The 21,756-nt window shown below is 35.0% G+C and overlaps 1 protein-coding gene across 1 annotated transcript in view; it reads left to right on the plus strand.

Annotated features, from left to right (window-relative positions):
- Window positions 1–3,342: 3,342 nt before the first annotated feature.
- musk (muscle, skeletal, receptor tyrosine kinase) overlaps window positions 3,343–21,756 on the plus strand; it is a 127,846-nt gene continuing 109,432 nt past the window's right edge. The window contains exon 1 of the mRNA XM_051928321.1: window positions 3,343–3,560. Coding sequence (XP_051784281.1) covers window positions 3,482–3,560 — 79 coding nt within the window. The 5' untranslated portion in view covers window positions 3,343–3,481. The remainder of the gene's footprint in view (window positions 3,561–21,756) is intronic.

Genomic DNA, 21,756 nt, shown 5'->3' on the forward strand with positions numbered 1-21,756 from the left:
TTGATTGACATACAGGGCGGCCAGTCTGGTCATCCTGCATGCACGATCAAGCGCGCAAGCTACTGCAAAACTCCGGCTGTGATCTAGTTAACCTTCCAATTTATATCGACAAAAGAAGGGATTTAAAAAAAAAATTGTTTGGGAGGGTATGGGCTGGATGTGGAATTGGAAGAGGATTTTTTTCTCACAATGTCACAAACGAAGTGCGTTTGTCTGATCTGTCAATCTATCATTGCTATTCCAAAGATGGAAAATGTGGAAAGGCACTTTCGAACTGTTCATAAAAACTACGAAACTGACTTCCTTCCGAAAAGCGATCTAAGAAAGAGAAAGGAGAGGGAACTAAAATCGCAGTTAATTGGACAGCCGTCATTTTTCACTCGGCTGTATTCAAAAGCAAAGGCAGACACACCGAAGCATCGTTCCGGATGAGTCACTCAATCATTAAGCATAAGAAGTCCTTCCAAGATGGAGGGATGATAAAAGAGGCCTTCATTAAAACAGATGGCTAGGGAGAAATTCCTGCTGAGATCTCAAGACCCCTGACTGGAGAAAAAGGAGTTTCTCCTTGTCATTAAACATGCAGAATACAAGCAACTTAATAACAATCAATGGCCGCTAGACTTGACATTTTTTTTCCAATTTGACCAACATGTTGAATGAAGTTAATTTACAGCTGCAAGGAAAAGACAAACTATGGTCAATATGATTAGCTCAGTTAATGCTTTCAAAAAAAAAATGCAACATCTGTCCTCAAAGCTGCAGCGTCTTGATTTGGGGAACATCCAAAACCTTGCGTCAGAACTGGAGACGCAATGGAAGGCATGTGTGCAACTTGACAGCATACGCTACACGGAACAGATTGAAAATTGCCTGTCAGACCTTGACAGACGGTTTTAAGACTCAGCTTTACTTGAGCCAATCGCTACATTTAAGTGGTATCCATTTAGGGAAGATGTTGAGGGTGATTCACTCGCATCAAAAATTGCAACACTGTTTCACCTAAAACTCCTCTACAGTGGAGGATGAGATTTTGACACTACAGGATGACATTCAGGTAAAGTATGGGGCTCATGGACAGTTTTAGAACTTACTCACAGAGGAAAAGTACCCAAACATGAGGAAATGTGCTACCTCCTTGACTGCATTATTCGGCTCTACTTATTTATGCGAGTCAGCCTTTTCCCACATGAAGATTATTAAATCCAAATACTGTAGTGACCATAAATGTATTGAATTGTTATTGTGCCATAAAGGTTATTCAGTTATACAAGGTACGACAACATATATTTTATGAATAAAGAATACTCAGTATATATATATATATATATATATATATATATATGTTGCATAGTTTTACTGTCAAATAAAGCAACGAGTATGCAACACATGTTTCGCCCTCATTTGGGCTCATCAGGCATACACACTCTACTGCTCCCCGCTCAGGGAATTGAACCTCAGACGTCAGCGCTAGAGACGAAGCCCCTTTACACTGCACCACGGCCACAAATGGCAGACTAACCACAAGCGTTACCTGGTAGGTAACCACCTACACTATTCAGGTCGTCGAGACTCAGACTATGAGTGCAATGAATATATATATATATATATATATATATATATATATATATATATATATATATATATATATATATATATATATATATATACATAATTTTTAATGTAGGTAGATCATTTTGACCTGGTCATTTTAAAAGTAGCTCGCAAGCCGAAAAAGTGTAGGCACCCCGACCTATATTATTATTATTATTATTATTATTATTATTATCTGAATATGATGTAGTACCTTGACTTACTGATGTGTAATTTGTTAACTAGCACAGTCCTTAAATTGAATAAAAAATATTGAAAATGAAAAAAAAAAGGCTATATTTTTAGCAATCCCACAGGGAGGAGGATACTTCTTAAGAGCATTAGAGTGAACTGAAGCGTATGCATCAAGATGGTCAGACTCCAAAAATGAACAACACAAGTGCCACAGCAGCAGCCACATGATTAAAAGTTGATAAAAATTATTTGGCAGTTCTTATTTACTGTCTCCAGCCTCATTTTCTGGCTTGGTTACAGCTTCAAAGACAAGATCATTCAGGCATCCAGAGAAAAGGTTATTTACATCAAAGCCACAAAAGATGTAAGACAGCTGTCATATGTTGACAAGCCTAGAAAAACTAGACAGCAATGTACTATGAAATTAAGGTAAGTTATAGGATATGGACTTGAATGGTAGTGCATTGCTTTTAATTTAAAAACATGGGTATCAAAGATGTTGAAAGAATCATTGTGAGTTTAAAGTAGGCATAATTCAATATTTAGTAAGTATTAAAACTAATTATTTTTAATATTCTTTAGAGTGCTTGTATATTAGTTCTTTTCTGCCATGCTTCTTAACACACAGATACTGTAGTTTTCAGCTTTCCCTAAATCCCTGAACTGAGGCAGACATAGATGCACATGAATTTACATGTCAGATTTCACTTCCTGCCTGCTACATGAAATCCATATATTGACATGTATGAACTTCAAAATTAAAACAACAGATACCTCATGTTCAGCTTAAATTAGAGCGCTAGATATTTCACAGAAACAGCACACAGAGCACAATTCCCCAGACAGCCAGACATGTGAAATTTGTACATTCTCTCCGAGTACAATGACTTACTCCAATTTTCCATTGATGTGTTCCCTTAAGTGCCATCTCAGCATTGTCCCATGCTGGCATCCCATTTAAGGCCGGTTATTGATGTTGCCCAAATAGCGTCTGGCTTCCCAGAACTCTGTATTAGATTTAGTGAGCTGAAAAATGGCTAAGGGTTATATTCGGATAAACTTTGCAATGCATCATTTTTAGTATTAGAAAAATTACTTGCCACATATCATGAAAAATGAAATATTTACCATTTTCCTATTTAAAAACAAAGTCATCTAAAAATATTGTGGTAGACTCTAGACTTGAAGTATATGCAGTGTGTATGTGCTATTTGCCTATACTATTCATAAACTTAACCTTTTCTTTTGTTTTCCTGGTACCAATGTATTTAATAGTAATTCTTAAGTATCATTACATACAAATTACTGTATAGTGAGTACAAAAAAGATAAAACAAATCACTTTGTCACAGAGTTCATCCATATAGTTACTTCCCTTACTTTCTTGCATAGATTAAACATGGAATAATACGGAAATTCAGTAAGCCTTTTATTCATTTTGAAGGTAATGGAGCTCAGATGTCCCTTGTTTAAGAGGACCTTAAAGCTTTTAACTAGAACAGCACCAGCTGCTCCTGTCAATCTTTTCTGCCTAGTCTGAAAATTCCTGAACATAAACTTAGAGCCAGATGACAGGCCTACAACAGAGATGGTTAGCTGTTTCAGAAGTCTATTGCAAAAGATGAATTTAAAATGAACGTTGCCGATGCTATGAATCTCTTTGCTAAGCGGACAAACTTTTATGTGGACTAAGCATGAAGCCAATTGAATACATTCCATTACTACAAATGCTCTTTTTGGCATTAACATACAGCACTGAAAACCTCCAAAAAGGTACGTTTATTTACTTTAACATTATTTTACACTGAGACATCTGTTCATTAAGTTGTAATATCAGTTAAGAAGGTAATAAACACTTGGAAATGCCAAGTTAAACTAATAGAGTCATATAGATGTCTAGTTCTAAATACTACATAATAAAAATATTGTACAGAAAAATATTAACATGGTAAAAACTATGATTAAAATAATGAAAAATAATGTTTAATTCTTTGTTTCAGTTTAAAAACTATAAATCATGAGTTATTATGGCGATTAACTACTCTACCAGTGATCAAAACCTTAAAAGATGCTTTCTAACTGCACAGTTATGACATTTCAGATAAAGGTTCTAGTTGTAAATCAGAAAAGACTCATAGGATCAGGTGAAATTAAATGCTTAAAAGCAGAAATACTGAGAAGTATTTAATTTTACAAAAATTTCACAACCATTAAATGTAGATTAAACATAACATCTGAAATGGTAATTTAGTTTCAGTTAAAATACAGCACCCCCTGCCCCCCAAGAAATAACTCTAAAATAAGCAGAATAAAGAATTTAAGTTGGTAAGGTTTCACAAGATCCATAATTAAATATATATGTATTGGCTAATTTAAATGTTTAATAAATTTAAAAATAATTTGCAAAAACATTAAAATTAAATAACACCCAGTACATTTCAAAGTAATGCTAAAATGCATACTGACTATAGTATATTAGTTAGTATATCAAAAATATATCATGACCTTATTAGTAATATCATTTTTTAATAATCCAGTTATAGATTGCATATAGTTAATTACTGAATTAATAATAGACAGTTAACCATTCATATATTATCAGATTAAAAGACAAAATTAAAGAAAAAAATTTATATCGCAAAGATAAACAAATACAAATAAACAAAATTCACTTAATTCTAGTGGACGTTTACTAGAGATACTTGATCAAACCAGCCTCTCTACTGTAGAAATTTTTCGATTTCTCTGTGCATTCTCTAGGGCTAAAAAAATAACCTCTACTGGGTATTACTAAATTTGAGTTGGTTAGTAATGTGAAGTATAAAGCATCTTTGCAGTACTCGCCCCAAAATAATAAGGTAACTCACATTCTAGATTGATGGCAAAAATTTTAACAGCATTTTCTGGAATTTCTAGAATAACAAATAACTATGCAATAACCTTTTACAAAAAGTCTAGTCCAATCAGTCCATCCACCCACTTTCTACACATGATTATTTCATTTAGGATTGCAAGACAGAAAATTAAGAAAACAATGTTTCATTGTATTAAAGGGGCAGCACTGCGATAAGCACCACTGCTGCTGAGCTCCATGAAACTGAGTTCATTCTGCCTAGACTGCTGTCATTATGGAGCTGGTGTATTGTTCCAGTGTCTGGGTGATTTTTTATTTTCTCACATTATTTTTTCTTTGATACTCCAAACACACAAGTGTTAGGTTAATGGGGGTCTAAATTTTAAGGTAATTGATAAGGTCAAACAGTGATTCAGATGCAAGGAATAAACCAGCAGAACAATGAATAAATACCTGAATAGATAAATGCATGAAGATATCAATATATTGTGTACTGAAAATATCTATGCTGGTGTTTATTAGCATTGTTATACAACAATAAAAGACCATATATGCATCTTAATGTAAATAATGCTAATGATCTTCAAATATCGTAATATCTCCATAACCCTAACATCAATTGTTTCTCCATAGCCCTTAATATTCTAAATTCTTAGGCTTGTAACTATAATAAATCTAAATGTTGTAATACCAGCTTTCAAAAGACATATAGTCATTATTATGTTGCATACATAACTAATGAACACTACACACGCCTAGAGTCTCATTTATAAAATTTTACATGAATTTGAGAGGGAAAATACGCTTACACCAAAACACAGGAAAATATGTAAGCCAAAAATTAATCTGATTTATAAAATTTGGCATACACACATTTGTATGCAATTTACCCTTAATAAATTAAATCACCTTGTAAATTTGTATATGTGAATGCACCCTGCCCAGTTGCCACCCTGCAACAACCATATATGGTTTATTATAATCAATCTCACACATATATAATGAACAGATTTATGGTGAGGCAATTGCATCAAGAGAAGAGAGACAAAATGTGAAACTTTAAAGACTGTGAGACAGAAGTTTGCATCTCTGAAGTAGAGGCATGCAAAGAGCCTTTATTTAACAGCCTAAGTACAGGTGTTGGCAACAATCTTAAATGGCAATATGTTATTGCTGCTGTAAATGTGATGAGCTCTGCTAGCCACACCATGCTTGAAGTAAAAAAAATAACGTAATTAAATTAAAAAATAAAATTCAACAACCTCAAGGTAGAGGCAAAGGAGATCGCTCATCATCAGCAAAGTGTGAATGCAACTGGAATGGGATAAAACACATCTGTGTTGTTTGATTTCAATCTGTGAATGGTACCAGTAATCAGAGATGCATTATTATACAAAATTATGCCAGAGCATACAGATGAGGCAGATGTGCCTTTGAGGAAAATAACCATGCAATGACTTATATGTTAAAGGAGTATAGCTGCTCACGATTAATAGCATCTTCATTCTTGCTAGCTGCCCTTATTGCAATGTGTGGATAGCGCTTTGAGTACTGAGAAAAGCGCGATATAAATGTAATGAATTATTATTATTATTATTATCATGAGTTCGGTCAATTGTGTCGATTACATTGCTACAGATTACATTTTTATGTTGACCTTTACACCCACATCATAAGGAAACTGAATGTAGCACCTGGTCAGTCAATTCACAGCTTCCTGCATGGTGAGTATGATGGAGCTGAAGCTTAGCTGAGAAATCCCAGACTTACCTCTGGTAGGTGCCTGTTGCCGTAAAGCCAACCACTGTTACAGCATGGACAGGAAAAGGTGCAGCCAGATTTCGGGTGTTTTGTCTTTCTTATACGCTCAATTGAGCACATAGTTCCATGAAAATGGCTATTGGAAGCCTACATTGGCTCATAATCCAGTCATCATCATGGGCAAATATAAAATATTGCTGGTCTCTAAAAGCTTGCTTCCTTTGTATATGAAGCATGGCAAAAGAAGCCATGCTGAGTCAAACCATGAGGCTATAAATAGGCTATAGGGCGTACTATTTATAGATTTCGGTATGTAGGGAGTGAATTATGTCTGTGTTATTATTTAATGTAACAGGAAACTGATAACAACTGAGGAAAAACAAAGTAAATTCTTCAGTGTAAATGCTCAGTATTGGCCTTCTGAAAAACATGCTACACTACAGTCTATACATCACATTCATCACTTTTGACGTTTAATATGTTTGTCACATCAATGCACATTATAATAACGGCTCAGTCATATGAATCATTCTATGCGTGAGTCGTCATTTAGTTGGTTTGGCTGAATTTTCCTGCCTTATCAAGGATGTCATCATTTCCCAGGTTCTCGTCAGAGTTGTAATATCCAGTCAACCCAAATATTTATACGTGTGTGTGTTTGTGTGTAGTTACATTAAACATACTGTATGTAATGTTGCACAGTTGCACTTTATTTAAAATAATATGCTATTCATATTTTATTCATAGATGTGGTGGGTGTCTTTACCTCAGAAATAAAGTTAGATGCTATTTGCAGTCACACAGTGCTATACTAAGCACTGCTTAACAATGTTAATTAGTCGGTAGCCACGGGGGTCTGTCTTCACATACAGAGGCAGTAACAGGTGTAAGATGTGCTTCTAAAATGGGGCCATTTTTAATGTACACAAACGTCTGTCTTTAAAGTTAGTTCCTGTCAACTTCCTCCAGCTCAGAAGTATTACTTGTTTAGAATTTAAGCTTCATTTCATGACAGCCACCTGTTTTTGAAGATTGTTTTAAACTGGCTAGAGTGTAGCATCATAAAGGATGATGACAGAAATTTGTTAGATGTGTAAATTACTGTGAAAAATGAACGAATGGGAAAATAACTTCTGTTTTGGAGAAGCTGAAATTGTTTAGGATTTCATGATCACTACTGAGAGTCAGTGGATTATGAGACTGTCTAATGAATTGGGATAGAGGATGCGGTATCACTGATCCAACATCTTGTAGTGTACCAATAATGGATCCCTATGCTGATTTTTCATATTTTTCAGCCTTTTTCCGGGTTGATCTATAGTATGTCAAAAACTATAGTGAGACATTGTGAGAAGTGATGTAAAGATATGACTGTGAGAAATAACAGGGCAAGTCTAGTTTGCCTTAATCACTTTAAGTGACATTTTGAGGAAAAGTGCAATCCAGCTGGATTCAAAGTGGAGTCACGGCTCTGATCCAGTTTTCAATAAGACATTGTCTAAACCACTTGGTCCATTTTTTTTTCCGTATTTTACACTAATGACCCTTGTAAACTCTAATCTAAAAGGAGTGATGCAAAAAGCTACCATCCAGGTAATTCTCCATACAGGGTTTACCTCAGGAAGATGGCTGTAAAACATAATGGGAATCATTGCAATCAGACTATAAGAGCAGTATTGAGTTCATGAAATCTGTCATGAGTTTTCAAGTTGAGAAATTTCAAAACTTTTCTCAGGTAGACCTCTAAATAGGTATATATTTAACTGATAAGAAACTAGCCAGATAACAGGATAAAGTTTAATCCAGGACAAAGGTGGAAATGAGGAGAAAAAACTTCTTTTCAGCAATTACTCAGATCAATGAAAAAAATTGGTCAGACTGTGCTATTTAATAAGTTCTTGAAACAAATGGCATTTGTTGGAGTTAATATATAAAGCAACCAGCTTTCGCGTGGAAAGTATGGTCATCGAGTGGTGTAAATGCTCTTTCCAGATACTGGAATAAATTATAATATTATTAAATGGGCAGCACTATAAACATTAAAGGAATGGAGGGGTCTGATCACCAGACATTAGAAAGTGCCCCACACTAGTGCCCTGTGAATCCCAAAAGGAAACATTCAGTAATTAAGACTGCTAAAAGTCATCTTTCCTATGTGGAGTTCATCAAAGAAATCTGAAAATGCTCTTTGGTCATGGCAAAGGCACTCAATGTGTTCAACTACCACGCATAGAGCAGACATCAAATCTAGAGACCTGAATGAGTTCTCGGAAGTAATTGTAGAATTCCCACATGCCACATGGCTTGTATATAAGCACAATTGGATGATAGACCAAGGACAGTGGCCTCTTTCAAAGATGGTGAGGTATATTTTGAGATGATCACCTGCTATTAGTTCTTAAAATTGCACAAGTTGAACTTACCTTATATATACATGGTTTAGCAACAGTTGGTGTCTGTTTAGTTCTTTTTTTAGAAGTAATTTCTGATAAATTGGTCTGCTGGTTCAGTTTTAGGACTTGCTCTGGTTACTTATTAAAACACATCTGCAGTTTTAGATTGATTCAAATAATTGAACCTTTTACCCTGCTGGCTATGCTACTGTAAAAACGATGTCATATTAAGTGACATTTTCAGTGATTACACATCTGCAGTTTTAGATTGATTCAAATAATTGAACCTTTTACCTTGCTGGCTATGCCACTGTAAAAACGATGTCATATTAGGTGACATTTTCAGTGATTTTCAGTCAGAGCCATCATTTATATAATTTTAGCAAGTCGAAGGCAGATGGTGACGCACTCCAGTGATTCAGATTGCCTAATGTGACCTGCCCAATGACTTACTCCAACTAGAATATGATAAAATCATATTGGTGGGTTGTGCTGTGTGTGCATTAGAGCTGACAACCAATAAATGCTTATCTGGAAGTACAATGCATGGAATGTAGCAATGGGTAATAAGAAACACGCATGTTTTGAACCTTGCAAACAGAACAGAGGCTTATCTTTCTGATTTCTTGTGTTTTACATACTGAAACTGAATGGAAACATTGTGGCTGAACTCACAGAAGCTATTAACCCTTCATACAATGCCAGCTGCATCAAGCAGCACACCATTAGCTGTCAGAAACAGGGGTCAGCATGATTGTGCTTGAAAGGTAGAACTCACTTGGCAAACGTGAGATGCACAGCAGTTTTCAGTCATGTAAATTGACATGGTCCAATGATAAACTCAGCTAATCTGATCAGCAAATCTGACATATTCCATGACTAGAAGTCACATAATGTGACACCAGTTTAAAAGAAAAGAATGAGAAAAATGGAAAATACCAACATGGAAAATCCCTGTGTAGAGAATCGGTATTCTGATTATTGAAATTTATGAACATGTTTTTGTTTCTGTTTGTATTTTGTATTATTTGTTGTGGGAATCATTATTTTACTATTTTTCTGATGGCTATAGCTATATTGTTTATAGTGACAGCATTCATTGTTGGTCTCACGATCAGACACCACAACGACAATTTTACATCATGATACAGATAACAACAACAACAACATTTATTTATATAGCACATTTTCATACAAATAGTGTAACTCAATGTGATTTCCAAGATGTCAAAGAGAAAATAATAAGAAAAGAAAAACAAATAAGATTAGGCAATAATATTAAAGATCAAGTAACAAAGATAGAAAATAAAACAAATGGATCTAAACGCTCTTAAAAACAGCTACAAGTGCAGCATCCTTATATAAAATATCATGATGTAAGTCTCTAAGGATGAATCCTGTGATAAGGTCAAATAGCCAGGAGGACAGAAATAAAAAAAAAGTCCAGTTAAGCGGGAGAAAAAAAAACAAAATCTGCAGGGGCTCCAAGACCAAAAGACTTCCAGTCCCCACTTGATTTATTTGAACTATTGGTGCTCAGCATTTCCTTATCCAATACTATTATCTGATACTTGCCTTACAAAAAACTTAAAATATTAATACAATTAGGGGCAAATAATACCATATAATTGAAGGAATTACCAAAATTTCTTTTGATTTTGGTTCTTGGTTTGTGATTTGGCATTGGCAGTTTGGTACAGACAGATTATTTGTTACTGCCTTCCCACTTGCGTTAAAATTACACTTTGAACATCTCCTTTAGTGACTCTGTCTTCCAGTCTATTCCCCTCTCATTTAAATTCCCCTTGAACTTTTACTCCTTTACCAGACATTTATAACATACTTTTTACTGTAGTGGTTGTTGATTTGAAGGTCCACAGCCACACTGCTGGCAATGTCTGTTGCACTTGAAGCTGTAAATGAAAAGATGGTGTCATCTGGCCAACCAGTGTGAGGTCTGTGAAATGACACATCCTTTATAATGTTCTACTGATGGGCAAGCTGGTAGATGGAGTCTGTTGAGGTCACTTTTCTTCATTCAGATTTGCAATTTTTTTTTAAATGTGGAGGAAACAGACAGGCATGATAATATTCTGACATTTGCTACAACCCTTCCTGTGTTCCTTTACACGTATTCCCTGCAAGCTTAGTCAAATGCTCACATTCATGACTATATATGTAATATATGTTGTACAAAGAGAAAAATTTAAAACAACCTTTACTTTTCAAAACTATTCCCACTCTCAAAAACAAATACATAGCAATACAGAGTAGAAGTCATCTGAAGCTAAACACCATTCAAGTAAACCAAACTTTAATAACGCAAAACACTGTAAACTGATTCTCATGCTGTTTTGCTAGATTACTAAATGAAGTTCAAATATTGTTATACTGCATGCTAAATTTAGAAAATAAAATGTAACAGTTTTATTTGTACCAAAATGAATATTCAATAGAAGTATTATTGAGAAAGGTGTCTTTTGAATATTCTTTCAGTTGTTCAGTTTTACCTTTAGAGTTAACAGTGGAAGCCATTGCAGAGATTAATTATCTTTTTTTTTTTTGCTTACACCTTTAAGTTATGCTGTAATTTTTATTAAATGATTTAAACATTATCTGTCAAGATCAAAATTTAACCAAAAATATTTAGCATACCATTAGTATTAATGATCCTTGATATTCTTAATTCTATAACAAAAATTAAAGGTTTGCATGTTAGAGTATATTCTTGGCTGGCTCCACTCATATTCATTTCTGTCTTCAAATTATGGGCTGTTTATTCTATATTCTCCCAAAAATATTCACTTCTTGTTTTCCAACATTTGTTCATTGTCCTGGAGTATAAAGATATTAGCTAAAGTGTTCCCAAAAATTACATTTACGTAGATTTTGTTATTAATTTTTGATCACTGACATTTGTAACGTTTGAATGTTTCAACCATTAAATCTTACTGCTTTATTCACAAATTTAAAGGAAATGTTATCTGGTTGTCATTTTTTCGTTTATTCATAGCCAAGCCAGGTCCTTCCAGAAATGTGCCTGCTAGTTAAAGATAATATTTTGAGTGTGGCACAGTAGCCATTCTGAAATTATTCTGCTCAGGTGTTTCTGTCTCAGGAGTCATTCAAATATGAAAACATTTCCCAGCACTTTAATATAAATTAAATACCATAGCTAGTGTGTGTGTTGAGAAGTCATAGAAATGTACTTGTTTTCTATAAACAAAATGACAGCAATTAGCAAATAAGTCAGATAAAGAGTGAACTCTGATTAAGTATGATATGGCTAATCGGTATATTGGATAAGAGCATTTGCTTTTTTATTCAGCTTTTGGAAAGTTTATTGTATTTGCTTTAAAATTCAAGTGCTTACTCATGACTTCATCAAGAAAGCTTTTTCCTGAGTGAAACAAAAATACATGATTTTTTTAGAATATAGCAAACATAATTCTAACTATCAAAACTGATGGAGTTATAAAGGACTTTGCCTTTCAATTATAGCTGTACTGGTCCCTAAATGTGTAACAGCTGTCTCATTTTACTCTTTTTTTTTTTTTTTTTTTACTATAACTGGTTCAGTGATTTCATCACCCAAAATAATCTGTTTAACCTTTTGTTACTTTGAAATGATCTTCATTGTTCTAATCGAGTCTCTCTTCAAGCACTTGGCAGGGTGAATTTCTGTTTTGAGTTTATTTTTTTAAACTTGTGCTTAAAGTACTGTTTCCTCTGCAAAAGGGAGATAGATCTTGAACATCTGCATATAATGGGAATTGATGTAATGTACAGTTGGCTATCCGGTGAATGCCCTAAAGTTAAATCTTCCTATATCCTGATTTGAATATGAGGACTCCAGCTTTACTATATTTTTTTAAATTTTACTTATTTGGATGACAGCCTTATCCAAGGTGAATTACAACACTTGAGAAATACAATTGGGTATATACAGTATTTGGGATTTGAACCCAAAACTCTACTTTTGAAGTCCAAAGCCTTAACCATTGTACCACACTTAAGTACTATGTTTTGATTAGAAGTTTTATTGGGCCACTAAGAAACTTTCTGGTGCTAAGCAGAGTCTGCAGGAATATTTTTTTCTTTTAATGAATGCCTATGCCTTGTTGATTAATGTAAAGACATTGTCACTACTATACAGACAGTTATCTTCTCTTTTTTACTTTACAGATTTTATATGACATTTGGGTGTTTCACTAAAGGAAATAAATTGTCACAGTCATAACTTCTGCAAACGTTTGAAGTTATGTATTGAGTTTTTCTCCATGTGGCCTATACAATATAAGCTGTTACAGATTTTCTGTGAGGGGGGATTCGGCATATATATCCATACCCTTGTTCCTTTACCAAGAACAGCAATATTTGCAAGGTGTCTTGACAGGTTCAACAGAGTATAACAAAAGCAGTGACAGTAGTAGTGGTACTGTTACATGTACAGAGTACAGTGAAATTCTTACTTCATGCTCAAAAAAACACATGACACATTACCACTGTTTGGTACCATGTTGAATAATAAGGTATTAAAATTTCAAATTTCATTGAAATTAATAGAAAAAAAAAATCATCTTATAGGGTGTTTTCTTTACTCCTGTTTAAATGTTCCTTTTATGCTGAAACCTTAACATAACATAACACAACATGTATTTGGTATTGAATGCATTACAGTATGCCTTATGAGAGCGACCTGGAAGTTTTTGTGTACCAGACGGTTATGATATTGTCTGACAAAATAGAATATGATCATGAGAAAGGAATGTATTTTTCCTGTAAAATTATAAACTGAAACAGACAACATAGTACACTAGTGACTGCTTAAGAGAAGATCACTATTTTTTCTCATGCCATATACCATAATACTAGTGATAGTGTCACAAATGTTAATAGTACATGGTATATGTCAAAGACATTTCTATTAACATGGTTTTATATGACCAATTTTCAGTAATTAGTCATTGCTCTGTCACCTTAATTATCACGGTGGGTCAATATCTTGGCAATATCTCAGTGATGTGTATTAAAAAGGGAATAATTAAGGTTTAAACTATTCTTGTACATTATAATAAAATATGATTATTGCCCTGAAATAAAAGTCCTGAAATATTCATTTATGATTTCTTCCTTCCTACAACAAACTGTTTCTAATATTTAAAGAAATGTTATTCCATTTATTATCTTTCACTTGCCTCTTGCTGTTTTTATACTTTTCAAGGAGTTTCACTTATATTTACGTGCAAAGACATATATAGTATGTGCCTATTAAATATCCGCCTCCCATTTCATGTAAATATGAAATGATCCATCCATTTCCCTATTCTACTCAATCCATTTTAAAAGCAGACAGATTCACAGTCAGTTGAATGCAGAACACACAAAGTCAACACTCAAATGGTTGTCAACTGAAGAATATTGTAGTGTCATTGGGATTGTTACATAAACACATGACATACTCACAATGCTTATATCAAAGACTGGTGCTAATCACTGGGTATGGCAGTACTACCCAAGCAGGACATAAAACTGATCCATGTAGGAACTGAACACTGTACACATACCGTTATCAAGTTTTGTGTGTTGAACTGCTAGCTTTGGCAAACATATTATGCAGATTTGTGTGTAAACCAGTCACTGGTAGATCAAACTGATTATAGTAAAAAAAGTGCTATGCCTAGGTGTTAAATGGCTAGGAAGAATGTTTTATTTTAAGATCAGGAGAGGGACTAAACAATCCTCATGAAGAAACAGACTGAGGTCAAAACAAAAAAATGAAACTAACTGCCTAATTACCAAATCCAATACCTAATGCTACATAGATCATGAAATTCCTCATCTTGAATCCTTAAACCACACTCAGAACGCCATAAAAGATTTTGATACTCACAATCTTGGGTGGCGAGAACACTGTGTCATCAGCTTATAAACTGTGGCATTAGTAACATTACTAGATGTAACTTGAGAACCTGGACTACACAATATACAATATAGCTTGAAGTGTAATAGCAGCATTGCCACAAAAAGGGTGGTACCTTGAGAAACAAAATGGCCACAAAAAAATCAAAATAACATAAAACAAATTTAACAAAGTGAAATGTATTATTTAGAAGTCAAATTTGTAAATATTTAAATCCATTACTTTGAAAACAGAGAAAAGAATATTTGGGCTTAAAGAAAAATGAATGCTGTGTCCAAGTGGTGTGGGCTTTTGGCTTATTACTGCTAAAGTCAAAGCAGAGCCAAATGTCGCTTAAAACATTTTCAGTCTTGCTCCTGACACCAATGTAATGACCTGATAGCAACGGAGACTGCTGAAGAGGACACCAGTGATTGTTAAATGCTTTCTTTAGTTTCTTTATTGTATGTCCTGCTGGATGCTTACTAACCGTCTGAAACTCCCTTTGTATGGTTATGTGAGATGCTGCTGCCATTTATTAAAAGGCTTCAGTCGCTGTTCGGCAGTGCAGAACTAGTCACTTAATCTCACCTTTGCAGATGCTAGATTTTTGAACACAATAAATGTATACACTGTTCTATAGGCTTGATCTAACAACAGATATGGTCCAGAACATTTGAGAACTTCTTTAAGAGTATCAGACAATGGTTTCCATCTTTAGTGTAGCTAAAATGAAATTCTGACATGTGTGACTCATGGAGGTAAATAAGCAAACAGAAGATTATTTGGTCAAGATAATGATCGGAATAGGGCATGAGTGGATCACGATGAAACTAATGACGCTGAAACTTCATGGTCCCTAATCCCTAATCTTATATATAAACGTCTACACATGGAAGTGTGTCTGTCTGTCCAGCCCAGAAGTGAGAGGCTAGAGCATGACGCTGAAAGAAAGCGACTCTGTTGCCAAAGTGAAACTCACTTAGCCGATAGTACACAAGCGAGGCGAGCACATCAGCAAAACGAAACCTCAGAGTAAAGAGAACCTTGTTTAGCTGCTAATGCAGAACCGATGTGATTGATTGATTGAAGTGCCAGAATCCATGATTTCTAGGAGCCCGGGCTTTTTACAGCACGGGCTTACACTGCTAGTTAAAGTATAATTCAGTCTAACCATAAATGAAAAAACATTCAAATTAAAGATGTTTCATTCAAAGTATATTTAATATTAAATAATTATAACTTTTTCCAGTTTCTTCCTGAAAGAAGACTTTTGTCCAGTATACCGGATGAATTGGTTTATCGTGACTCTTACCATATATGGACATTTCTAGGGCTACATCCACATTATTCATTTTCATTTTAAAACTGTTTTTTAAATGAGACCAATCTCTGTTTATACTAGCATTTTCGTACTGTTTACAAAAGTATTTTCACCCATGCTAAAGTGACTGAAAACGCATATGATGTAATTGCAGATGTGCAATTTTGTCATGATTTTAATCCCAATTTCTGAATTGTCCCAAATTTCAGCTTCATGAGTTGTTTTTTCATGTGAAGTATGAGAGTGGTTGTGATACCGATTGTCTCTTAGGAATAGGCTGTCACACAATGAGAATAATTTCTGTCTAACAAAAAATTTCATTCGGCTGTCTTGTAGTGTGAGCAGTCTCACAAGCTTATTTTTTTAATGCCGCCTTCAAATTTCCCAAAATTCATTGTGCACTGACCACAGTGAGTGTGCATCATACATATATAGTCTGAGTATTTCAATTGGACCAAACATGCTTGTGCAGTATGAGCACATACACAACTGGAGACTCTATTGTGCAGTAGTTGCTTGACCACAATTTCCAAAAATTGCACAAAATGTAATTTAGCAATGCAACAAACACCATGGAAAACAACTCTTCTATGCCTGCTTGTGATGCCTGGTTTGCCCGCAGCTGCTATCATCACCTCCTTGAACCAAGACATCGATAATCATAACCAGGATGGCTAAGGCAATGAGACACATAACATCAAAGATTGGTGAAGTAGTGCATTGTGCTAATTATTTTCATAATAACAGGCAATGTCCAAAACAAAGTGCGGTCCAAGTCAAAGATCTTCAATATATAAAGATTACATAAAAACTCTGTGCATGTGAAGAAATTAAAATCAAAAAATACACCCAAAAAATAATTCACTAAAAATAAGGGTTAAGGCCATGATCAGAAAAGGTTTTCAACTCCTTTTCCCAGTGCTGTTGTATCTCTTGTATCCCTTGTCTCTCTCTTTCTCTTTCTCTCTCTCCCTCCATCTCTCTCCTTGCTCTGGTCACCCAACTCAGCAATGGCAAGTTACCAGCTACAGCAGTCCCCAAACATCTCCTGTCCAGGCCATCTGTTTGTTAGTGTCCCCTGGCATGTATTTAGCCCAACTTCCTTGTTCTGCTGCCATCCTTTGGTATCTACAGGACCGCTGGAGTATTTGATCATTCCTAATCTCTGCTGTTCATCAGGAGTGCCTGTCACTCAGATGCTTATCAAGACTTACCTGACTGCTTTGCCATTTTCTCTTCTTTCTGGCTCCCAACTCTGTTCTGTTCTCTCTCTTTTATTGGCCTTTCCTCCTCGATTCTGTTGCTCTTTCTTTTCACTCTCTTCTACTCACACACTATTTATACTCACGAGTGCAGATGCTTTCATTAATTACCAATGGATTGTCAATGAGGAAATTGGTTAAAGTGATCACACTTGCACGTGAACATTTGATCAACCATTAAACACTCCAAGGCCATATGGCTTTGCTACCACCTTCATCTACACCCATGGAGCCTGAGCTGCACTGTTTTTAGTTAAAAATCTTTACTTGCTTCACCAGACTGCTATGTTGGAATATATTTTTCTTTCATGAAGTGTGATCAGTCATGAAATGAGATGTTGTAATGGCCAGGATCTAATCAAGTAAGAGCCCTGTAGTAAGCACAAACCAAGTATAGCACAATGGAGTCTGTGTTTTCTCCTGTCCATTACTGAAACTCATAGCCTATATTTTCAAAAGTCATCGGCTCTGTAAAAGTATTCCAAAGTAATCATTTTCATTGGTTGAAAACATCAGGGAAGTGTGGATGAAAGTTGAAAACAGATACAAATGTACAGTATACCAAATGCCAATATCAAAATCATACTTTAGCCTTTAAACATAAGCTCAGAAGAGTAAGAGACACAAACCCAGCAGCCAATTTAGCTGGTTTCCTTTTTCACACTACACCTACATCACATGCTGGGTGAACACTGAACCAAAGTTCAATTCAGTTTCCACTCCTGGAGTGTGCTATCATTTGTGGATAATTTATCAGTTAGTGCTGCTGTTCTATGAAAATAATCAATCCTTGCTCATGCAATTATCACCTGTGAATGAGCCACGGAAATGCACGTTCTCATGGGTTCCTTGCTGTGGGCAGAGAGTTTGTAAATGTGAAAAACTTCTTTTATGAAAAAGGAATTTCAACCTTGCAATGATCAGTAGAGAAGGGCGAGGTCAAGTATTGATTTCTGTGCAAGCCCTGATTGAGAAATGTCTCTGATTTTGAGGTTTGATTTACATTTTTGCCGGGTGTTGATGGTACATGAGGGACTGAAGTGGATGCAAGACCTGCTGCTTACACTCAGCTCATCACTCTTGCTGACAGTCCTGGCAGTAGCGCAGCAATTGTAAATGTGTAGTGGATGTTTTTTTAAACTGCAGTGCAGGTTTTATTGTGGGACAAAGCTCGTCAACCGTGTTTCATTGTTTAGTGGTGTGCCGACACCCGTTGCTTCACAAGGGTCTATAATCCCCCCAAACCCCTTGATCATCGATCGTGTGTTATTCCTCACTGTGCTTGATGTTTCGCTGGATACCATCAATGTGTCTAAGCTTCACAGTGATCACATTTTCAAGGGTCTATAATCCCCCCAAACCCCTTGATCATCGATCGTGTGCTATTCCTCACTGTGCTTGATGTTTCGCTGGATATCATCAATGTGTCTAAGCTTCACAGGGAACAAATTTTCAAGATTATTGTGATTTATAAAGGTAAATTTCTCAATTTATATTTAAATGTTTGTGCTGAGTTAAAAGCTTACTTTTGAGTTAATTTTTTTCACCTGCAATACAGTATATGGTTCAATTTGTGGTTCAAAAAATTAGAAATGTGAATTATTCATCTTCACATGTGATATTTTTGCAGGGGGTGCATACATAAATCAAACATTTTCTAGGGGTGCAGGTCACAGAAAATGTTGGGAACCACTTACCCTCTGGCCTCTATGCAATCCTGTCAGTTGACTTATATTGCTTTGAACACACATATATCAACTCTGTAATTGTCAGACCTCTTTTATAGCTGAGACATACTCATAATTGACAATCACTCTAATGTATGATATAAACTTTGCATCAGCATTTTTATTTAGGATTTAGTTACCTCAAAATGAAACATGTCTTTCACGTAGTGTTTCTGTTATTCTGTTATTATTAAATCCCAAAACAATCCAGCCACATTTGTTTAACTGGTATGGCAGTAAAACTGTCAGTATTAGGAAGTGTTTTGCTTCACTATAAATTATGAAGCTGGAAATTAAAAACATTTGTTGGTAATTTTTACCAATAATAAAAATTATGAGAAAGCACTATCCTTTGTAGCTGGGATAGTCTCAGCACCAGTACATCTGTTCAAAATATGGATGCATGGATGGATATTTAAATGATGTGTATATCTGATTAGTGGTGCTAGCCCAAGATAGAAAATTAGATGCAGAAATAATCCAGAGCATTGTAGGTGGAACAACTGGAAGAAGATATCAGCAGTATTAAGGTGATAGAAGAATTAAGGTGTAGGTTAAAGGCAGGGTTTTTAAGACAGTTGTAAGACCAGAAATAATGTATGGAGCTGAGACATGGCATGTAAATGGAGCACAGGAGAAGATGTGGCAAAAATTAGAATGTTTGAGATGGATGTGTGGAGTTACAATAAAACCAAATAAGAAATTGGACAATCAGACATACAAAAAAGTGAGAGAGATATCTAAGAAAATACAGAAGAGTAGGTTGAAATGGTATGGACATGTGATGATGAGAGACAATGAATATGTGGGCAAAAGACAGATGGGAATGGATGTACAGGGGAAGATAATGTGAGAGGAGCCAAAGCAGAGGGGTTTGGATAAAGTAAAAGAAAATCTGAAGGAAAAACTGGTGAGGAGGAGCAGGACTGAGCAGTTTGGAGAAGGCTGATCAAGCACATCAACCCCACGTAGAAGTGGGAAAAAATCAAGAAGAAGAATATATCTGATTAGTGTTAATTGTTAAAAGATAGTTATATTATTTAAATTGAGATTAAGCATATTTTCTTTTTTAATTTACTCAGCCTTGAAATACATTCCGGTTGCTATGACTGTAATGATTCAGTAATTGCTCAAACACTTCAGTCTTGTAAATCCACATGCCAGAACACAACCTTGAGTGTCTAATGAGGACAGCACCCCCTCTGAATTTCGCTCTTTAAAACTTTCAGTCCTAATTAAATAATGTGTATGAATGTGTCTGTAGCTGGCTTTGTTTTATATCTCTGTATGTCTCACATATAAAGGCTGTCATAATTGACAAGCACTTTGCCCAGGATGTATCTGAATAACCAATCTGTGTTTAATGCATAATCATACAGAAAAATTTACTGATTCAAAATTCCACAATGACTCACTGTGTATCCAGAGCATATTATTTAATTGGTCAATATTCCTGCGAAACAAAAAACATATTGTATGTAATTATAGCATGCATTTATGATTTTAAACTTTGACAATACAGTTTCTTTATAATTATTATAATGCATTTTTTTGAATTAGCTAATTTATTGCATTTAAACGTGTCATTTAAAATGACAAAATGAATAAATATTTTTATCTAATAATGACAACCTCCAAAGATAAAAAAATAATAATTTTTTATATTCTTTCAGGTTTTGTACATTAAGATGAATGTATATTTATATTACGTTGTATATTTGACAGTGTGTTTAGGACAAGGTCATTGGATAATTTTATAGCCATCATAAATAATGGCTTTACTAACCTTTTATTTTTAGTGTAAATAAATTACATCTACTTTTTCTTTTTATTCTCATACTAGTGGCATGCTTTATACAACTTTTGACTATGCTTATAAATACTAAACATTTTATAAATTACTTATACTTATGTCTGCCAAAATCTGGGATGTTGTTGTTCCATTTTTATAGCTTTCTTTCTGAAGCAGTAATACATGTTTCTGCAGGTATATTGCATCTTAAAAAATCTTTTTATTATTACTCAAGAAGAAGAGACAATAAACAAGAAAATTTTCATGGTCGACCACAGTTGTTTAGTAACTGCTACCTATCATGTGTAACCTCACTGGTCTCAACCATGCACCTCGTTGTTTGTGTGACCTCCACATGTTCTCCTGACACTCTTGTCATCTTCCATCCTAAATACATGGGTATTTAGGAAGGATGGAAGGAATTAATAAGGGGAAGTTTGAGCAACCACATGGCAAGAACAGGAATTTTACTGAACAGTTCAGCATGGTTCAGAAGATGGAGGGCATGTTGGTTCAACATGCTGGAATTCTATGAAGAAGCAACAACATGATATGATCAAAATGGAGCATGTGATATTGTTTATCTTGACTTTCAGAAAGCATTTGATAAAGTGCCATAATGAGAGGTTGGGCATCAAACTAAAAGAAGTGGGAGTTCAGGGTGATGTTTTGTAAGATGGGTGCAAAATACCTCAGACACAGGAAGCAGAGGGTGATGGTGCGAGGAACCCCATCAGAACTGGCTGTTGTTAGAGAGCGGTGTTCCACAGGGGTCAGTGCTAGGGCCGCTTCTATTTTAATATATGCAAATAATTTGGATAGAATATAAGTAACAAGCTGGTTGAGTTTGATGATACCAAGGCCTAGGTGGATTGGCAGATAATCTAGAATCCATGTGAATCATTACAGAGGGACTTGGACAGCGTACAGGCTTTGCCATATTTACCAGGACTT

The sequence above is a fragment of the Erpetoichthys calabaricus genome, chromosome 5 (genome assembly GCF_900747795.2).
Source record: "Erpetoichthys calabaricus chromosome 5, fErpCal1.3, whole genome shotgun sequence".
Lineage (NCBI taxonomy): Eukaryota > Metazoa > Chordata > Cladistia > Polypteriformes > Polypteridae > Erpetoichthys > Erpetoichthys calabaricus.